We start from the raw sequence: 22,135 nt of genomic DNA, 5'->3' as shown, positions 1-22,135 counted from the left end.
GCCCTCGGTCACCCAACAGAACACCAGACAAAGTACATTACAACATATACCTAGCTACGTGTCTATCGGAATTTCGTTCCCTCTACATCAAGAGGCACATGTGAGACACAAGACTCTTTAAATGAGAATTTATTTTTTTACACGTACAACAACGTAACGAAACAGAATAGAACATAACGTTGGCTCCTTGAGATCACTCTGGACGAGAGCGCTCAGCTAAGGCCGTGATGAGGACAAAATTTTGCCCCGAATCGCCAGCGAGAAACAAAAAGGTGGAGAAGGTACCAAATAAACGCACGGCTTAATGCGTCTGCATTAGCGTTTAGCTTTCCTTTTTTGTAGCAAACGTCAAAGTTGTGCTTTTGCAGTATCATGCTCCACCTCAGTAACCGGCCACTTTTAGGCGACGATACCTATGCGGTACCAAGAGCGGCTCATAATTGCGACGTTGCACAGGGGAACAACGATACGGCTTGCTACGAATTGACTCCTCACCGGTTTGCTTGACATCGTGTTCGATCACCGTCGTATTTTCGGGATGGTCCGAAAACATGTCTTCAAACTCGAGAACAATCCTTCTCAGGTCCTCCTTCTGGACTTCCCTTAACCTAGGCTCTAGGCTCAACTTCTCCAAGATTACCTCCGATCCCCTTTCGATGACATCACTAGTGATACACATTTCTGCTCCCTCTTCCTCTGAAGCATTTAACAGCAGATTTACGACCGCTTGATGTTGAACATATGGTTTCTTCAAGTTACTGTAGTGAATTTTGTTCGGCCGCCTTCCTAATTTCACTTCATAATTGGTATAAGAAAGCTTCATGGGTGCCTTCCACACGTCCGCGGATTTCCCCGCTCTCTGACAAGTGTCGCATGAGCGTACAAAGTCTTCGATATCCTTCCAGCCTTTCGGCCAATAAAACTCAAGGGAAACTCTAGCCTTGGTCTTTTTTTATGCCGAGATGCCCTGCCCACGCGTTTTCATGCGCCAGGTTCCAATAGTTGGCGACGATACTTTTGTGGAACCAAGAGGTGCTCATACTTGCGACCTTGCGCATTTGTGTAGCTCCGATACAGGAGCCTTGCTTTCTCAAAAAAAAGAAACATTCTTTTTCTTTTTTCCAAGTTTATGCTTTTCATAAGCGCTTTAATCGAAAGGTCCTCAAGCTGCTCTCGAATGAGCGTCTCTTGATCAACCCTTGAGAGCTTACTCCAACTTTCCACTACAGGCGAGAGCGTTGCACTCGTCTCACTCTGACTAAATGGCGCCATGTCGTCTACCCCTGCTACAGAAACCGCGCAAGTCGCTTCGGCGACGGGCCACTAGAGTGACTGCTCACATGACTCACACAGAGAATTTCCTCTCTGACGTTCTGTCGACTCGCCGCCAAGGTCACTTGATAGATCACCGCACTGAACAAGATCAAGCCCCTGCGAAAGCTTCCGCGCTTGCGATCGCGTGAGGGCCATGTACGCTAAGTTAGGGAAGAACGATTTACCCTGCTCTTTGAGAAGCTGCTCTGAGTTAGAGAAAGGATAAGGAAAACGATCGGGAAGCGTGGCAGACACAGCCGCTTCGGTGCGAAATTTAACGAATGGGCCTTCATCAACAACCGTAGTGATTAGTAAACAAGCACTCTGCTCCTCAGCGACTTGCCTGATCGACGCGCATTCACCTGTAAAGTCATCTGGAGACACCAATGAAGGATGGACAACGTCCATGGTTGCCGCTGAGTCTTGAAGTGCTCGACACGTTTTCCCATTCACACTAATTTCTTGGAGATACGGCTCTAACAACCACATGTTCTTTTCCGATTCTCGATTGTTGCGAAAGCAAACTTTTGCCTACAGTTTATCGCGACGTGCCCTTCCTTTCCGCAGTTGTAGCAGGTTCGCGGCTTCCGTTGATCAGGTTTCTTTGAAAATTCCTCTTTCCTTTCATCCTTTTCAACGCAAACTGTCCTGCGATGCAACTTTCGGCGAGTATAATACTCCTCAGCTAACTCTGCTGCCTTGTTTAGCTGTACTTCACCAAGTTTGTCTTGCAGCCAAGGCTTGACATCCTCCTCAATGCAGAGGTAGAATAGCTCCAATACAATGCAATCTACCACTTTATATCGATCGTCACAAACACCTTCGCCCTTGAGCCATTCAATTAAATCGGCTTTAAGACGAAATCCAAAGTCAACGTGTGACGCATTCTCTTTTTTAGCATACTGGAACCTTTGCCTGAAAGCCTCGGGTGACAACTTATAACGTCTCAAGAGCACTTCCATAACCTCGTCATAGCTCTCAAACGCTTCCCTCAACAAGCAAGTTATCACGTCGGACACTTCGCCGGGAAGAAGAGCTAACAGGTACTGCGCCGAAAGAGACCACTCTAAAGTATTTCGCTCACAGACGTGTTCAAACTTGACGAGATACTTTGCCATGTCTTCGCCTACTACGAACGGTGGCACTTGGTCCCGAATTATATGACCGCTGACCTGAACTGTCGGAGAAGCTACGCTAGGCGCCTGCGAACACTGTAGGATGGTCAATTCTATTCTTTTCTACTCGAGGTGCTCCTGTGTCTCGGCCTCCTCACGCTCACGACGTTCGTGCCTTTCAGCTTCTTCACGTTCGCGAACTTCTCGCCATTCAGCTTCTTCACGTTCGCGAGCTTCTTCTTCTCGCCTTTCGGCCTCTTCGGGGCGTGCTTTGATATCCGCCCAGGCCTCATCAACTTACTCAGCCGACAGTCGTTCATTCTGCATAATCTCAAGGATCGCTTGCTTTTGTTTCACACGGCCCAAAGTAATGCCGAGTTCCTCACAAACTTCGATGAGTTCCTTCACTTTAAGGTTTTTCATCGTTCACACTAGCCTCTTGCTGTTTGCCCCTGTTAAGGATATACTTGCCGTAGCCACTACAAGTCTACTAGTAAGACGTGCAAGCAATTTTTAACCCTGCCGTGTTTACCCCCTCCACATTAACTTTAGTTTCAAAGCACTTCGACTTTGCTTGAAACTATCAAAGCTCACTCTAATGCTTCACACAACCCTTCTCTAAACTACTACAACCTGAGCTAGAATAGTTTGGTGAACTGAGGGAAAAAAAAATCAGGCACTCACCGCATCGATGTCGCTGACGCCGGCCGATCCCGCAGCTGCCAACCACTGTTGAGAAGCGCGCTCTCGACGACGTTACGAAGGGCGCCATGAATCTCACCGCTGCAGTCACTGTTTACGAAAGACAGCGACGCACCACGGTCCCGAAGGCGCCACTGCTTCGAACTCCGCCGGGAAGGTCACCAGCCATTTGGTAGCATAGGTTTATCAGCTTGCTACTGCTTCTGTGCAGAGTTTATAGACAAGCGGACGAGACGATGGTGAGTTAAACAAGGTTTATGTACAGCTTAAATACAGAGGCATTACAAATTCGGCACTGGGGCCACAGCTTAAAGACCTGAAGAGCCAAGCTCTCCTCTCTAACACATAGGTCTACTGCTCGCGACGCGCCGCAGGGCTTTTTTTATATGCACCAGGAGGATTCTTTGAGTAACCAAATGTCCAACCAGAAGCGCCGCTGGCCGTGAGGTGTGTTATGCCTGCGAGTCCACGGCGAACGTCCATGCCTCTGGAAAAGGCAATCTATGTCACCTCAGCCAGCGAGCTCGTCGAGCAAGCAATCCGCGCCTTCCTGCCTGGCGCGTCTGACGCAATGTGTGGTGACGTCACTCGTCCTTGGGTGCAGCCACGTGCAGCGCAGCGGCTCCAGATCCGATGAGAATGACGCGGCACAGCGGCGACACCATTGGAGGATTCTGACCTCACGACCAGCGGCGCTTCTGGTTCGACATTTGGTTACTCAAATAATCCACCCGGTGCATAGAAAAGAAACCATGCGGTGCATCGCGAACAGCAGACCTATGTGTTAGAGAGGAGAGCTCGGCTCTTCGGGTCTAAGCTGTCGGCCCCAGTGCCGAATTGGTAACGCCTCTGTATATTGCCGCGTGCATAGCTGCATTTAGCGGCGAGATAGCGACGACGACAAAGAACGCGGATTTGCTCGAGAGGCGCAGCGCAGCAGAGTGAAGAAGACGACAATCTTAGCGGCCTTCTCTGAGAGCGTCTCTACAAGTCCGACTGTCCGTGTTTTTAAATAAACCCCCTGTCATTTATAACCCGCGACACTGGTGGAGGAGCTGGGTACTACCACCTCATGATCAGCACCCCTGTGAGAAGTCCCGAGTCCAGCCCTACGAGACAGCCACGCGTGGAGACGCCTGTGCACCACTCAAGCCGTCGCCTTCAAGGTCTTGAACCAGAATTTGGCCTTTCAAAGGGAGCAACACTTCCGACAACCACCCCTACTCAAGAAATGGCAAGGAGTCCTGCACAGGTGACGGTCCAGAATATGTGCATTCCTGAACCATTTCATGGCCGGCCGAACGAAGATGCGCAAAACTGGCTTGAGCAGTTCGAACGGGTAGCTAAATCGAACTACTGGAGTCTCGATGGAAAGCTCTTCCACGTATACTTCGCCCTTGAAGACGGCGCGAAGACGTGGTTTATAAACCGGGAGGCAACATTGACGACATGGGAGGAGTGTTGTCGTCGGTTTCTTGACACCTTCGGTAACGCGGACCGACGCGAAAATGCACAATGCCTTCTTGAAAGACGCACCCAACAGCTGCATGAAAGCGTCGCCATGTTTGCTGAGGATATGGTGCGCTTGTGCCACCGCGCGGACCCCAACATGCCCGAGCCTCGAAAGCTAACGCATCTCATGAGGGGCGTCAAAGAGCAGCTATTTGTTGGTCTTGTGCGCAATCCGCCGACAACAGTGGACGAGTTCACCAGGGAGGCCACCGCAAAAGAGCGTGTGCTACAGCAACGGTACCGACAGTCTGATCGCCCGGCCACCGGTGCAGCTGCAGGCGCCGCCGCACTTACCGCAAACGACGAGTTTGCTTTACGCCACCTGATTAGACAGATCGTGCGTGAGGAGATCGCGAAGGAGAACGCAAAATACACATTACAGTCACAGGCGCCCCCGCAGCAGGAGTCCTCGGTAGCCTCCGTCGCTGAAGTCGTTCGCCATGAAATTCGACAAGCGTTTGCCTCTCCTCAGCAATATTCCGCTCCACAGCAGCGTCCAAACTCGTGTACCTATGCAGACGCTGTGCGTCGTCCATTGGCTCCAGAAGTATCGTACCAGCCGAACGGATACAGCTATGCAGACGCTATTCGTCGACCCACGCACATGCCAGCGCCGCAGTACCTCGAACCGTATCCTGTGGCAGCCTGGGCTCAGCAGGATTCTGTCAGGCGACCCTATATGCGGAAGACCGACATATGGCGCACTGCGGATCGTCGACCACTCTGCTACAACTGTGGAGAGCCAGGGCACATTTGCCGTTTTTGCCCACATCGCCGAGCTGAATACCGCGGTAGTGCACCTACAGCTACGCGCCGACAGTCCGACGAAAGCCGTGCCCACATCTACGACGACCAGGCTGGCAGGCGGGAAGGCTCTTCTACCTTCCGGACGCGGTCACCATCACCGGCTCGCTTTGGTTCACCAAGCCGCCGTAGTTTTGCTGACGCCGTCAGAGGTCGGTCTCCCAGCCCACGGCGGTGAAACTGAAAGCAGCGACCTCTGGGGGGAAGGTTGCAAGCTGTCGAATTGACGAAAACCCCCCACTGCTGCCGAAACACGTGAGAGACGACGATGAAGATTTCGCCAAAAAAACTGTGACTGCCGACCTCGCTGTGACGATTGACGGCGTTGAAGTGACGGCCTTAGTCGATACGGGTGCAGACTTCTCCATAATGAGTGAACGATTGGCAGACGAACTCAAGAAAGTCAGGATGGAATGGACGGGCCCTTATATCCGAAATGCTGGAGGCCAGATAATGACTCCCACAGGAAAATGTACAGCAAGACTCACTATTGAGAATGTGGCTTTTGTAGCCACATTTCTGATTCTACCGGAGTGCTGCAAACCTATGATTCTGGGAATGGACTTCTTAAGAGAGTACGGTGCTGTGGTCAACCTACGCGACGGTGTGATCACATTCGCCGCTGACAAGTCTGTGACCACTGATCCAGACCAAGAACTCAGGGTGTTACGTGTGGTCGACGACGACGTCTGCGTGCCACCACTGTCATGTAGTCTTGTTTCCGTGTGTTGCGACGTGCACTGTAATGAAGACGTCATAGTCGAACGCATCACTGACCTTCTTTTTCACCAAGGCATCGCCATCGCTCGCGGTATCGTCAGCTTAGTGGATGGGCGCGCAGACGTGCTTCTGACCAACTTCACGAATGAGCGCTGGCACATCGGTAAAGGCACGGCTGTGGCGTACCTCGAAGAGCTCGACTACTCTCACGACTGTCTTCTAATGCAAGGGGAAGCCACAGCTCAATCACCTTCACATACGAGACCAGTTGATATCGGTCCGAGTCTAACAACGACTGAAAGATGCCGTCTTATGGAGCTGCTCGACCAGTTCAAGGACTGCTTCTCATCGACGTCACGAGTGGGTCGAACGCCTCTGACTAAGCATCGTATAATTACGGAAGACACAGCAAGACCGATCCGACAGAACCCATATCGCGTCGCTCAGAAAGAACGTGAGGCAATCCAGCAGCAAGTCAAGAAGATGCTAGAGGATGACGTTATCCAACCATCAAAGAGTCCTTGGGCATCGCCAGTGGTACTCGTGAAAAAGAAAGACGGCAGCTTGCGTTTCTGCATCGATTATCGTAAGCTGAACCATAATACAAAAAAGACGTTTATCCATTACCACGGATCGATGACTCTTTGGACAGGCTACGGCATGCGCGCTACTTCTCGTCAATGGACCTTAAAAGTGGTTACTTGCAAATAGAAGTAGATGAGCGCGACCGAGAAAAGACCGCCTTCGTGACGCCAGACGGGCTTTATGAATTCAAAGTCCTCCCTTTCAGTCTATGCTCAGCCCCAGCCACGTTTCAGAGACTAATGGATACCATTCTGTCTGGCCTGAAATGGAAAACATGCCTTGTGTACCTCGACGACGTTATCGTTTTTTCGGCCACGTTTGAAGAGCATCTAAAGCGGCTACTGTCAGTCCTTCAAGCCATACGGTCCGCTGGACTCACACTCAAACCAGAAAAATGCCACTTCGGCTTCGAAGAACTCCAGTTCCTGGGACACGTGATCAGTCGCGAAGGTGTGAAGCCTGACCCAGATAAAACAGCAGCCGTCGCAAAGTTCGCAAGGCCTGTTGATAAGAAAGCGGTCAGGCGTTTTCTGGGTCTCTGCGCCTACTACCGGCGATTTATAGCAGGCTTTGCACACATCGCTTCTCCACTCAACCGCCTTACAAGGGAAGACATCGCATTTGTATGGGGTGAAGAGCAAGAAGCTTCATTCAACGAGCTGCGACAGCGTCTACAAACTCCACCTGTCCTCGCTCACTTCGACCAGAATGCACAAACAGCCATCCATACAGACTCCAGCATTGTGGGCCTAGGTGCTGTTCTTGTCCAATGCCAAGATGGTGTGGAGAGAGTGGTTGCCTACGCTAGCAGAACGTTGACACGCGCCGAGTCCAACTACTCAACAACGCAGAAGGAGTGTCTGGCCGTCGTTTGGGCAGCTGCGAAGTTCCGCCCGTACTTATATGGCCGCGCTTTCCAAGACGTAATCGACCATCACTCTCTTTGTTGGTTGACCAACATGAAAGACCCAACTGGACGTTTAGCACTATGGAGCTTACGGCTCCAAGAGTATAACATGGCCGTAGTTTACAAGTCCGGAAGGCAACACTTAGACGCCGACTGTTTGTCAAGGTCACCGATTGAATCACCGGCTATAGAGGATGATGATTTCCCAGGTTTTTTGAGAGTTGTTGATGCAGCTATCATATCTCGGCAACAACAAGATGATTGGGAGCTCAACTCGCTTATAGAATTCTTAAACGGACGAGCCGCCAATGCACCAAGAGTGTTTTCGAAGAACTTATCGTCATTCTGTTTACGGGACGGAATTCTGTACAAAAAGAACTTTTCATCAATAGGTAAAAGCTATCTGCTGGTAGTTCCTGTAGCTCTCCGCAGCGAAATTTTGCAAGCCTGCCATGACGAAGCCACTGCGGGCCACCTCGGTTTCACAAGAACACTGACACGCATCAAAAAAAAATATTACTGGCCAAGAATCGCCGCAGAGGTTAAACATTACGTCCGAAGCTGCATTGACTGTCAGCGGCGCAAGGTACCACCTGTCAAACCCGCTGGGCTATTACATCCTGTGCCCGTGCCAGAAACCCCGTTTTCTCAAATCGGAATGGATCTGCTAGGCCCATTCCCAACATCGGACAGCGGCAACAAATGGGTTATAGTGGCGACGGACTACCTCACCCGATACGCGGAGACCAAGGCAATCGCGAGTGGCACTGCAGCTGAAGCGGCCCAGTTCTTCATTGAGAACATTGTTCTGAGATGGTGCTCCAGCTGTCTTCATAACAGACAAAGGTACCGCGTTTACAGCCGAGCTTTTGCGCACTGTGCTTACGCTCAGTGGCACAGCGCATAGGAAGACGACAGCTTACCACCCACAAACGAATGGGCTTACAGAAAGACTTAACAAGACAATCGCTGATATGCTTTGCATGTACGTCGACGTAGAACACAAGAATTGGGACCGAATATTGCCGTACATCACATTCGCGTATAATACGGCGCGCCAGGAAACAACAAAAATGACGCCGTTCGCACTAATTCATGGCAGAGAAGTTACGACAATGCTTGACGCCATGCTGCCTTACGATTGCAATGATTCAGAGACAGACGCCGCAGACTTCACTGAGCGCGCCGAAGAAGCAAGGCAGCTTGCCCGCGTCAGAATAATGAACCAGTAGCAACTTGACGCCCAACGGTACAACCTTCGCCATCGATTCGTCATTTATCAACCAGGAGATAGAGTCTGGGTTTGATTGCCTGTACGGCGACGAGGCCTCTCAGAGAAACTTCTACGCCGATACTTCGGACCCTACAAGGTTCTGCGTCGTCTTAGCGACGTGACATACGAAGTCGTGCCCGACGCCTCCTCCTGTTCGAAATGTCGCCAGCATCTTCCTGAGACAGTGCACGTGGTCCGCATGAAACTTTACCACTCTCAGTGATGTAAACACTCAATGGCCGCATCTCTACCTGTTTAGCGTCGGGACGACGCTCACTCTGGCGGGAGGGTAATGCCACGTGCATAGCTGCATTTAGCGGCGAGATAGCGACGACAACAAATAACGCGGATTTGCTCGAGAGGCGCAGCGCAGCAGAGTGAAGAAGACGACAATCTTAGCGGCCTTCTCTGAGAGCGTCTCTACAAGCCCCACTGTCCGTGTTTTTAAATAAACCCCCTCTCATTTGTAACCCGCGACAATATATGCTTTACATAAACCTTGTTTAACTCACCGTCGTCTCGTCCGCTCGTCTATTAGCTCTGCGCAGAAGCAGTCGCGAGCTGAGAAACCTACGCTACCAAACGGCTGGTGACCTTCCCGGCGGAGTGCGAAGCAGTGGCGCCTTCGGGACCGTGTTGGCGTCACCGTCTTTCGTAAACAGTCGTTGCAGTGGTGAGATGTGTGGCGCCCTTCATAACGTCGTCGGAGGCGCGCTTCGCAACAGGTCAGAATCCTCCAATGGGGTCGCCGCTGGGCCGCGTCATTCTCACCAAATCTGGAGCCGCTGCGCTGCACGTGGCGGAACCCAAGGACGAGTGACGTCCAAGGACGAGCGCGGCGTCAGCCGAGCACGGGCAGCGGCGGCCGCGAGGGAAAGGTCAAAGTCCACGTCCGATTCTAGCCGTTCGGAGAGCGCCTCGCCCGAGTGCCACGCAGCAACCGGAGTGGTGGACGACGATTCGTCGTCATCTACCACTGTGGAGGACTCAAAGATGGACGCAGGGAGGCCGGCTCCGTGCGACCTCTGGAAGTCGGTCGCGTGCGACTGTTCCGAACTTTCGGACACGTCGTACCCGTCCAAACCTGTCTCTCCCGTCGCGGGAGAGCCCGTAGCTTAGCTCGCGATCGGCATATAGCCGTTCCCTTCGCCCTTCTGTTCGCCTCTTTCACGCAACTCGCGCAATTTTTCCAATCTCTAACTATGGCTTTTCTTTCTCTCACTATCGCTTCTTTCAACTGTCACGGCCTCTATCGCTCCGCGAAACAAAACGCAGTCATCGAGCTAGCTCGTGCTATAAAGGTAGATATCCTCGTACTACAGGAAACTTACGTCCATCGACTCAGTCAGATCACGTCCTTCGTCGCGACGATTGGCACCAGGTCCTACTGAGGTTTCGGCACGAGCGGTTCGCGGGGAGTGGCTATCGTTTTGATGCCACGCTTCATGGGTTCCGTGCTGCGCTACTTCAGGTACACTGATGGCCGTCTAGTGTGGATGGATCTCGATTCTGGCGTTCGCATCGTAAACGTGTACGCTCCAAACAACTTCCGCTCACCGAAAGATTTCTTTGCCGCATTGGATAACCACCTAGTCGGCCCCACTGGAGTCGTACTGGTGGGGGATTTCAATTGCATGCTTGATCGTACTGACCGCCGAACGTTCAGAGGCACCCCTCCGAAATGGAGAGATAGGCGTGGCGAAGGCGTAGTGCGCGAGCTGGTCGACGAGCTGGGGCTGATCGATGCTTGGCGCTGTTCGGCCGGCCAAGTCAGGAATGACTACTGGTAGGAGCGCGCGAAGCAGGATCGACCGCTTTTACGTCTCGCCGTCACTGGCTCCCAGTATGCATTCCTCATAGTTAGTCTCCTCGGCTTTAAGCGACCATTGCCTCCTTATTTTGAAGCTCACCGGCACAGACATCGCAGCTCAGAGTAAGCGGCCGTGGCGCCTCAACGCCCGGCTTCTAAAAGACAGAGAAATACTCGTCGACGGGGCGCGTTTAATACAGCGCAAAGCACACGAAGAGAGAGCTAGACGGCGACAAGTGGGATGAAGTGAAGGCCGACGCAGCGGAATGCTTTCGGTCGTGGGGCAAGCGCCGAGCGCGGGAGGAACGCGCGGAGATCAGAATTATCTCCGGTGTGATCCTCCTGCTGTCTCGGCCGGAGTCAACCGGCCCTGGCATTGCGTCCGCGCTGGCTACGCTTCGTAAAGAGCTAGAAGTAGCGCTCCAGTGACGCTGGGATGGCCTCAAGGCCGTCACTCGCGCTGAGAGATGGGAAATGAAGGCATGGTGTACGCTCTTAGAAAAAAGGTGGTGGTACTTGCTAACTTTGGGGTAGTAATGGTTTGTCACATATGTTACAGCCCTGGTAGTAAGCGCAGTTAGTAACAGCGAGGGTGGTAACAGTTACTACCTCTGCTGTTACTACCAGCAGTTTGTAACTGTTTCTACCCGAGCCGTTACCACCCAGGGGTAGTAACTTTTAGAGGTTTCAAAAAAAGTAGTAACCGAAGCTACCTAGTTCATTAGTTTGGGCATATTTCTCCACTGCTAATGTTGGCTAATTAAGAGCTTAATACTACACAAAGTCGGGTAAGAAGCGTGATGTGACATGAATATAGACCAAACAGGTTCACTATTTTTCACGTATACATGCAGTAAGCAGTAAGCGTGGTGTATATATAGCCCCTACTTCGCAGGGGCATGTCTGGCACAGAGGAGCACTTGCGTTTCAGGAGGAATTATAATAAATATAAACCTATAACACTATATTGGGCTACTTGGTTACGTGTGTCTCGTGACGTAGCACAAGACCTTTAATCAGCCTTAGTTATAAAACATTATATGTTATATTTATCTATTATAAAATGGCCACGAAAAGGCATTATGTACAGTGGCCTGAACAAGGTACTAAACTCATTCTCAGTGCATTTGAATGCTTCACACGACTAATATATCATTGTTTAAAAGGCAATAATCGTTTTGGGGGTTTGACGCGCCAAACAAGGATGATATTGGACGGTTTGCACCGTCTTGGAAGTTTTAGATGAGTACTGCGAGGCGAATGGCGCACGCGTTAATCGGTCGAAAAGTGCAGTAATGTACTTAAACTCAGCTCCATGTAGCGCGCATTCCGTACATGGCTTACCCGTGAAGGCGAGGCTGCGCATTCTAGGTTTCCGTTTCGAACCGGGAGGCCTGACTCCTGAAAACTGGCGGATAGCGGAAGACAGGCTTGAAGCCAGAATCAAGGAGTTCGGCAAACTCTCTCGTGCGCTGACTGCAAGGGTAACGATCGCAAGATCGTTGCTCTTCTCCATTTTAACTTACGTGGCTAGTGTTATGCCGGTCGCGAGTCGAACCAAGAATCGCTTGGAAAAGACTATCTTCGATTTTCAATGCAGCGGTTCATGTGTTTACGTGGGGTGCCCGGTCCTGAAGCTGCCCAGAGATCAGGGAGGACTCAGAGTCCCCGACCTGAGGCTCATGGCCAGAGCGCTTCACGTCAGATGGACCCGTGTGGCGTTAGACTCGGACATGACCCTCACTCGAAGCGTCGCGTCGTTCTTCCTTAGCACGCGCTTACGGCAGTTCTCGGCGGGCGCCCTCTCTCACGGCGTGCCCCGTGCGGGAACCCCGTCATCTTTTTACGCGAGCGCGGCTAGGACACTGGCGGAGATTCAGCGCGTCCATCCAGAGTGTGACGTCGTTGAGGTGCAACTCCAAGATTTAGTCGGCTTCATAACCTCGCCTCTACCCGAGCGCTACAAGGTGTTTCACCTGTCCCGGCACAAGCCGAACTGGCATCTCATCGTTGCCAGCTTTCTTCACGCCAAGCGTGCTTTGTTGATCTACCGCCTGGCAAGGGGGTGTCTGCCAATAATGTACAGACCCTACACACCAAACATCCAGCGAGGTGTTTGTCCATTCTGTCATAGTCGAGAGGACGCGGTTCACATCTTTCACGAGTGCGCCCTTCCAAAATCCCTACTCCGAAAGATAGCCGACTTATTTCAGCTCCCGGGAGTTCCCAGGGTTTCAGCTCCCGGGAGTTCCCACGGTACGTTATTTAAATCCGCTCCAGTCTCACGCGGTCAACCAGTTTGTGCTTCTTCTCGTCGAGTGCCTATACCAAGTTTGGTTGGCGCGATGTGATGCCGTTTACCGGGGGAGACTGCCGGGCCTTCACGAAGTGCTTGCAAAAGTGCAGAAGGAGCTCTGGTTTCATCTCATCGCCTAGACGCGAAGAAGTTTCTCGAAACTTGGCACCGACCGCCAGTGATCTACAGTGAGTCTAAAGGGCAACTAACCATTTAGCTATGATGGCGGAACATCTAGCAGCACGATTTGGCGAGGCATCACTCGCCTGCATGCATTGTTTAAGTCCACAAGCGCGTTCATTCCGCGCTAAGACAAGCGACCACGCCTGGCGATTTGTTTACATCCTGCTCGGCTGCGCCTTCCTCCTCCCTTCTCCGGGGGAAAGCGTTTTCCTTCGCAGAGCGGCGCTACCTCCTCCTCTCCCACTTTTCTTTAGAGAGAGAAAGCATGCACTCTTTCCCCTGCAATCTTAGGTGTGTTCGATTCACCTGCACCGGTAGGAACCGGTTCACGGCTGTGCACGCGAAGTTCAGAAATTGTGCAGCGTGAGTTCAGCGGTGCAGGCACAGCACGACACCCGAAACAAATGACGATGTGCCGACAAGGTGTTGGCCTTATTTCTTTTCGGTTAATTTACACCATTCAGCAAACACTGACCTATGGCGAAACGCACATGCGGACAATTTATGAGTCGCAAACATCTTGGCAAAACACACCGCATTTGTAGAGGCGGGTACGGCGCCTAAGCCACCTACGTCTTAAGTGCTGCGTGTCTGCTCAGCTGCACGCGCGCCTGCACCAAGCCGGCACCGTCAGCGAAGGAGGTGCAGGAAAATCGTGAACCGGTGCTGCACCTCTTCTGCACCTTTCGAAACGAATGGCAGGGTTCAGCGGTCGTCAATGCTGCACCGCTGAAACGAATGGTAAGGTGCAGCACCTCGTGAACTGGTTCACGTGGTGCAAGCGAATCGAACGGACCTCTAAACTCGTTTCCCTCGCTTGTATTGGCTAGACCTCGCTAGCCCCACCGCCGGCGTTGTGTATTCGGGTCTGTTGCGCGCGCGACTGCTGCGACGCGCGCGCAATTCAAACCGCTCTCTGGCAGGTAGTTAGTGGGCACAAGTCTGCTACGTGTTTCTCGCGCACGCCGATTGTTTTCGTCGTGCCGCGGGGACGTAGAGCAACCGCTCGCTTTGAGCGGGAACCACGGGGGTCTTCGACCTCCGGTCACAATAGATAGGCCACATCTACGTGTGCCCTGACCTCGTCAGCGGCACTAAAGAGTGGCCCCCTTGCCTGCGAAAGGTACCGGCCATCTCGCGGCCACACATGTCGCGTCCGCCCGGTGCTTTGCGCGCCGCGTGGATGCGGCACCTTTGTTCGGGTAGGGCCGTTCAACAAAAACAAAAAAGGACCCATCCTTTAACGAAGGGCGGGACCCCTACCGGGTTGAAAGTAACTGGATGATGAGGGGTTGATGAGTGACGTGTACTCTGGGACGCGGCGCTTTCGGGTGCCAACTCCCCTTCCTTTCTGACAACGGTAGGTAGCAGAGGCCCTGAAGTCACTCGTTGTGAAGCCGCGATGAAGCCGGAAGTCGGCCATATTGACTGGCCAAATTCTCCTTTCTTGTTTACATCTGAATGTAAAGCACAATGCTCCGGCTCGGAAAGCACGTGAGATGCGCAGTGCGCGTGTCATGACAATCCGAAACTAATGGAACGGGGCTCAACACTCTGGGCCAGCGCGACACCTTCGGCGAAATCATTTCGTCCGAGTGTTAACAGCGAGTAACAGCTCACCGACAATGAAGCAAGTACAAGAGAACGCGCGCTAGGTGCACTGACAACGGCGAGTGTTTTCACGTCATCAATTCAGCAACTCTACAGACAACACGATCGGTCGTGCGCCTTTTACGGTTGCGTTCCGCCATGTGGCTGACGCAGCATCCGGCCACTGTGTCTCTGTTCTGTGTCAGCATTCTGCGACCATGGTGACTTTGAGCACGGTGCAAGTGACACTTGAACGTGGTTGCTGTTACGTTGAGATTACATGCTATGCTGGGGAGAGTATACGAAGCGGAAGAGAAAAGGTGTTTTAGGGGCGAAGCTCCTTATGGCGTGGCTTGGGCGTCCCTCGTATGTAACCACCAGTGGCACATACCCGAAACAGGTATAACACTTGACCTCCAAGGTGGTGCCAGTGAGAGATTTCTTTTGTGCGTTGTTTAACAATAAAAAAAAGTGCTCAATGTACATGCCAATGGCTGCTAATGGGGAATGAGAGACATGAGCATTCGGCTTTTAGTCAACGCGCACGCTGCGATCCCCATTAGCAGCCATTGGCATGTACATTGAGCACTATCGGACAAGAAAGGGATGCTACATTATACTCGCTGGGTGTAACCTCCTTAGCTTTAGAAAGGTTTAGCGAGCGTTGAGCCGCAGTGCCATGAATAAAATGAACTTGTATACACCATGAATGAACTCAAGGTGGTTAAAAATGAGAAGTAGATACGAAGCGCAAGCCGTAAGAAAGTAAAAGCCGAATTCTCCTGTCTCTCATTTCTCATTAGCAGCCATTGGCATGTAAATTGAGCCCTATCTGGCAGGGAAAGGTCGCTACGTTATACTCGCTGGGCGTAACCTCCTTGGTTTTCGAAAGGTTTAGCGAGCGTTTGGTCGCAGTGCCATAAATACAGTGAACTAGAATATACCATGAACTCGAGGTGGTTAAAGGTGGGAAGTGGACCCAAAGCGCAGGCCGTAAGAAAGTGTGCGTGTGCCACCTCTCGTTTAGTCCTTGGAATGTCCGCTGGATGGCGGTGCTCCTATATGGGGAATATATGATAAAAAGATGCGAGATGGTGGGACTTGGAGTGTTGAATAGATGAACGAACGGACACACAAACAGATGCATGGATGGACGCATGAACGGACACAGGGGCAGATGCACGAAAGAACGCAGGGACGGGCGCACAAACAGACGCATGGACGGTCACACAGACGGACGCATGGACGGACGAATGCTTCGCCCCACTCTCCATCATTCACTCCGTGGATATGCTGCCATTTTTATTACGCACATGCAAGTTGCTACTGTACACACACCGCACGAAACTACGTATGGCACATGGTCCTCATTGCGTCTTGCTGGGCTCAACAGCGTCGTCCGTTGTCACAAGCTGGAGCACTGCCCAGCCGTCACTGACCAGAAAGGCGTTCGTCGTCGTTCCGCTTTATCATGCTGCCCAACGCAAATTCGCTGCACACTAATTGCTTCATCCACGTCATCTGCCACACAACGCATGGATATTCACTCGTTCTACGCACTGTTGAAACCTCGTTATGGACAAAATGTTTTGTAAATGTTGGTAAGAGTACCGTAACTGCCAGGAGAACACTGCGTATCCAATAACGCGGCGCAGAGCACTGATATTGTCCGCCAAACCACGACTCAGCACGAGACCTGGGGAGGCACACATGCCGCCGCCAGCCACGGCCGCTCACTGCTAGACCAGTCCACTGCGCAACACGTAACCATAGCAACGCCGCCATAGTGCCCCGTGAATATGGCCGCCATGATGTCATTTCCTCCACACTTTTCGCGTAGCGCGCCGGCTGGGCATGCCCTCTCCTACCGTTCTTTCTTCCATGACATATACCAAATTCGGTATCCCGTGACGTGAATGGACGACCAAGGCAAATGACACGTTTAAACGTAACAATCATGATACTTGCGTTATGTAAAACATTACAACATGCTACGCTCATAGCTTGCTCACGGCCATTTCGCTAGCTCCACATCTACCAAATTTGATGTACGTAACGTGAATAGACGGCGAAGGTAAATGACACGTCCAAACATTATAATCGTGAAGCGTGTGTCATGTAAAACATGACTACATGCTACGCTCATGGCGCTCTCGCGGCCGTTTCGCTAGCTCCACATCTACCAAATTTGGTATCACGTGATGTGAATAGACGACGTGGGAAATTACACGTCCAAACATGATAATCGTGACACGTGTGTCATGTAAAACATGACTACTGATTGATTGGTTGATATGTGGCGTTTAACGTCCCAAAACCATCATTTGATTATGAGGGACGCCGTAGTGGAGGACTCCGGAAATTTCGACCACCTGGGGTTCCTCAACGTGCTCCTAAATCTAAGCACATGGCCTACAACAATTTGGCCTCCATCGGAAAGCCAGCCACCGCAGCTGAGATTCGATCCCGCGACTTGCTGGTGTCACAGGTGTCGTTAGTTAGGGAGGCGATCGCCGGGTTAATTCCAAGGGCTGAAGTATCGGCCCCCTGAACTGCACTACGAAAGCGTGGACAATTTAGAAGTGGTCCAATTTGCCGCGCCAAGGGACGCCAGCTGTGGCCAAAAGAACAAGTCAGGGCCGAGAGTTGATAAACAAAATAAAATTATATTCTCAATTATGGCAGATCGAAACAATACACAAATATGCACACTCGACAATAGTTGAATACGATATGTGAACAATCAAACAACGTACTACACAGTACGATCAGATACACTCGAATCAACGGACACAACAATAAGCACTACAATGCAATCACATGCATCGAACAACCAAGATACTTAGACTAAAGAGTTCGAAAGCTTATTCAGTCCAAAATCCTTGGGACAAACTTGAGTCTGAATGATACTCTTCCGAGAATCACTCACTAAAAGCCCAGCGCTGTTGTCGTTCCACTGCCCCCGAAGTTCTTTTCCAGAAACCTCGCGTCTTCGATTGGCCGCTCTCCAAGCACCAAACTTCGCCGGTAACACGTCGGCTTCTCACGCGTTGGGATTACAGGACGCGTCTTCGCTCTCAGGTGGTAGTCTCACACTCTTCTGCTTGTAGCACGAGTCTTTACCCCTCAGATGGAAATCCTCTTCATTACCTGCTTTGTCGCTAAGGACAAAACCATCGCTGATACGATACGGCGGAATGACCCTACGCACACTTGCGCAAAATTTTCATCTTCTGCCTACGCACACGGGCGCAAACTTTCTTCTTCTCCTGGTCTCCCTTCTCCGCTGCTCGCTTAAATACCTTTCACGCTAGATTCCAGAAAATTCTCATCGTTTCGTCGGTGCGATGCACAGCCAAGGCTGGGGAAAGAGCGAGACGCTTCGAGGGCCGTTCGTGACACGTGACGTAACTCTGCATCACCACGCCTTTTTCCTTCAAGAACCTTCCAGGGCTTGCTCGGCCGCTGGTCTGAGGAGGTTGTTCGGCGAAACTATGCTTCCGAGATGGGAGAGACGGCGCGCCCGGGGAGTCTTTGGATGCTTGTTTTCTTCTTTATTGTTGATATTGAGGCGCCTCTCTGCGCTTGAGAATTTGGCAGCGCGCGCTTTTTCGAAGCACTCGTTTGTGACAGCGGGCCAGCTGCCCAGTACCTTAGCTACTAGACCACCACAGTGGAACAAAACATGACTGCATGCTACGCTCGTAGCGTGCCCGCAGCCGTTTCGCAAGCTCCACATATACCAAATTTGGTATCACGTGACGTGAATAGACGATGTAGGTAAATGACACGTCCAACATGATCATTATGACGCGTGTGTCATGTAAAATTGACTACACGCTACGCTCATAGCGTGCTCGCGGCCGTTTCGCTAGCTCTAAATCTGCTGAATTTGGTATTACGTATTTTGTATAGACGGCGAAGGTAAATGACCCATTGAAACATAATAATCGTTACATGTGTGTCATGTAAAACATGACTACATGCTACGCTCATAGCGTGCTCGTGGTCATTCCGTTAGCTCTATATCTACCAAATTTGCTGTACCTAACGCGAATGGACGGCAAAGGTAAATGACACGTGTGTCATGAAAAACATGACTACATACTACGGTAATAGCGTGCTCGCGGCCGTTTCGCAAGCTCCACATGTACCAAATTCGGTATCACTTGACGTGAATAGACGATGAAGGTAAATGACACGTCTAAACATGATAATCATAAGATGGAAGTCATGTACGCCATAATGTGCGTCCTGCTTGTAGCGTTGTGCTGATTTTGAAGATTTTTTTGCAATTCGCTCGTGTGCATTTCACCGACAACACATCCACAACTACATTCCATCTCAGCGTAGTTGTAACGCGACATGTAATAGTGTATTTCGGGTTAACCATGGGGTGGAGACAGTCATGTGTGGGCTGGACTGCTAGCGAATGGACCGCGGACAAGGGCTTCGTACGCGTGTTGTACATTGCATTGTAGGTACAAGTATCTTTGCCCATTAGATTGAACAGTGAAGTGCTCAGGGGATGAAGTGCGTCACTTCAGGGGAAAATACTCATTGCTTTAGTGTAGCATTCCTAATTCTCCTCGAGTTGCGTAACATTTCAGTGTTACGCTAGCTCGCTATTTGAACAGTAACAATGAATATATGAAAAATGAGCGTCGGTTACCGCACGTGCTTGCTATTTTATTGGATAGGTAATACTGTCACGCGCGTTCCTTATTCTTCTTTTCGTTTCATTCGGTTTTCGACCGCAAAGCCTGACAGGAATGCTAAGCGCAAATTGCACCTTATTATTCTAGAATGTGACGAATATCACATCGTTCTGCTAAGATTGCGCACAAGACGCGAACACTCGAGATTATTCCAGAGCTTGCGTGACGCCCAGTGATAAGGCTGGAATACTCGATGGCACATACATACATACCGACGCACTTCGCCTCTTGTCAGTTGATCGACAGCCCACGCTGTTTGTCGCTGACATTGTCAGTGAGTTTCGCTATGACCTGTCTCTCCGTATACCGGTCACAAGATAGGCCAAATAAACAGTTTCATTTTAGACAAGCCGTCTCTGCCTTCAGCAGCGTCACAACACCGTGACAATACGAATAGTGGCACACAACGGAAACAATGAAATATCCTGGATCAAGTAAACTAGCCGTGACTGTTACAACAGCAGGAACATAATACTTTTTATAGGAGCCGAGTCGCTATTCTCAAGTGTCATGTCGAAGCTTATATATGTTCAGTAAATGTAGAAGATAATTGGGGTCCTATACTAAAGTAAATGTGTTAGTAAACGTATAACGGAACACAACAAAAATAATGCCCGCAATCTAGTTGCTAATTCGCCTATTCATTAATACAAAGCTCACTAACGTAATAATTATTTTATTTATAGTGCAGAGTTCTCGAAAATGCATGCGGAATGCTCCGTGCTTATGAACACACTCTCTATACCACGCAGCTCGTGCTTGCAGTTTGTGCAGCCTTCCTGCTGCCCATCGTGGCCGCCGGTTATCTCGGCGGCGGCGGCCCTGACGTCACTCTGCACAAGGACAAATATGGCCACTTTGGTGTCAGCGTGCGCTACGACCAAAGGGGCTATGGTTACCTGCCGCTGGGATATTACGGAGGAGGCCATGGTGGTGGTTACTAAGCCTACCATTTTCGGCAGCAACGACAAAACCCATCGCAGAAGGGGCTATGGTTGTCATGAACATCATGAGTTACTCGAGATAAACGTCCACTTTCTGGTGTTTGTATGTTTGGCTTTGGCTCAGTCTCTGAAACCAGTCGGGAAGTTCCAACAGGACTGCCAAATTGGGGTATAGCTTCACAAAGCACCGACAACTCGACTGAAAGCTTTACTTAAAGTGACTAGATGCATGCTAGTGCGTATATACTTCTAGCATTGATACGAAATAACTAAAACCATGAAAGCCAACTTTTATCGGACATCGTCTACATTGTAAGATAATGATTTTTCAATCTGTGCGTATGAGTGTCTGCCTGAGCACAGACATGAACAAGTATTTCTAACAGCAGAGCTGTTTACGCCAGTCTTTTCTGTCCAACCGGAACAAAAATGCTGGGGCGGATATACACCCCAGGAACTGGGCAAGCCTCCCTTCTGACTACGAGTACAACAGATGCGAGCGTAATTCAAAAACTTTCCTCGGAGAAGCGGAGAACTAGAGAGAAAGAGAAAAATAGAGAGAGAAAGAAAGACATAAACTACAAAGAAGAACTAAACGGAATAAGGGGTGAAAAAATAGAAAGACAGAAAAATAGATGAATATAGAAACAGACAGAAAAAAGCAGGCACTGAAAAGAATGAGAACACAGAGCAAGGTAGAAAAAGAAAGAAGGAAATACGGACTAATTTAGACATACAAAAAAAGCTGAAAGTGAAAGTCATACAGAAACAGGGAGAAACAAATATATGAATATAGAAAGCCGTAGAAACAAACAAACACAAGAAACAAAAAAGTCAGGCATAAACAGAAAACTTGCTAAGGAACACTAAAAAAATAAGAAGGCCACCCAGGACAGCTGTTCTGTCATTATCGACACCACAATTTCGAAGCTGCCGAATACGTTTTTTAGAGGTTAGCACACGAGCCCATTGGGCTGATGTGGTCTAAAAATTACGCACATTTAGCTGAGCGTGTACGGCCCGCTCCAGTGAGACCTTTGTATGCTAGCGATTTCCAAAAATGCGCAATATTGTCACGACGTCAAAACAGACGTCTTGCCGTATAAGTAGACCTACCACAAGCAGATCGGTCTCTTCTTTAATAGAACGCCCAAGCAAGTTCTTCTTCTTCATCCTTTTCCATAGTCGTTTTTAGCGCATGCACAACTACCATCGTATTTTTTGCCGCAAGCAAAATGATAGAGCAGCGGAACGTTGAATTCATCTATCGCTCCGCTCCGCCTGTGAAGGCGATTGAGTGGAGCGTGGAGTTGCACCCGTTGGGTTTCACTGTCGTGATTGTGTCTCAATAAGACGCGCTTGTCAAAAACGCGAAATCTTAGCACTTCTTCGAACTGTCTCAGGCGCTGCACGTACGCCAGCTGATCGTAAGCTACGCTCAGCTAATGGTGTTTATTGGTTGAGGATAAGGATCATCGTGCAGTTATATATTAAGGCTGAAAGTGTGAATCGTGGTGGTGTATCTGCCTGTATTGGAATACGACTGGATGGATGGAAAAACGTTTAATACAGAAAAAAAAACGAAATAAGGGTCAAGTGCCAACCACCTAGGCTTCAAAAGCGTCTAGTCGCGTCGGTGGAGCAAAAGGGAGCGCAACCACT

General features: G+C 50.4%; 1 protein-coding gene across 2 annotated transcripts in view; it reads left to right on the top strand.

Moving 5' to 3' along the window:
• Window positions 1–20,579, top strand: part of LOC142776664 (uncharacterized) — a 122,592-nt gene extending 102,013 nt beyond the window's left edge. For both annotated transcript variants that reach the window (XM_075880697.1, XM_075880698.1), the window contains one exon: window positions 20,282–20,579. In XM_075880697.1, the coding sequence (XP_075736812.1) occupies window positions 20,282–20,473 (192 nt within the window). In that variant the 3' untranslated portion in view covers window positions 20,474–20,579. The remainder of the gene's footprint in view (window positions 1–20,281) is intronic.
• The last annotated feature ends 1,556 nt before the right edge of the window (window positions 20,580–22,135 follow it).

This window comes from Rhipicephalus microplus, chromosome X, assembly GCF_043290135.1.
Source record: "Rhipicephalus microplus isolate Deutch F79 chromosome X, USDA_Rmic, whole genome shotgun sequence".
NCBI lineage: Eukaryota > Metazoa > Arthropoda > Arachnida > Ixodida > Ixodidae > Rhipicephalus > Rhipicephalus microplus.
Note: the sequence above shows the minus strand (reverse complement) of the source record. Positions and strands in the feature narration are given on the sequence as shown.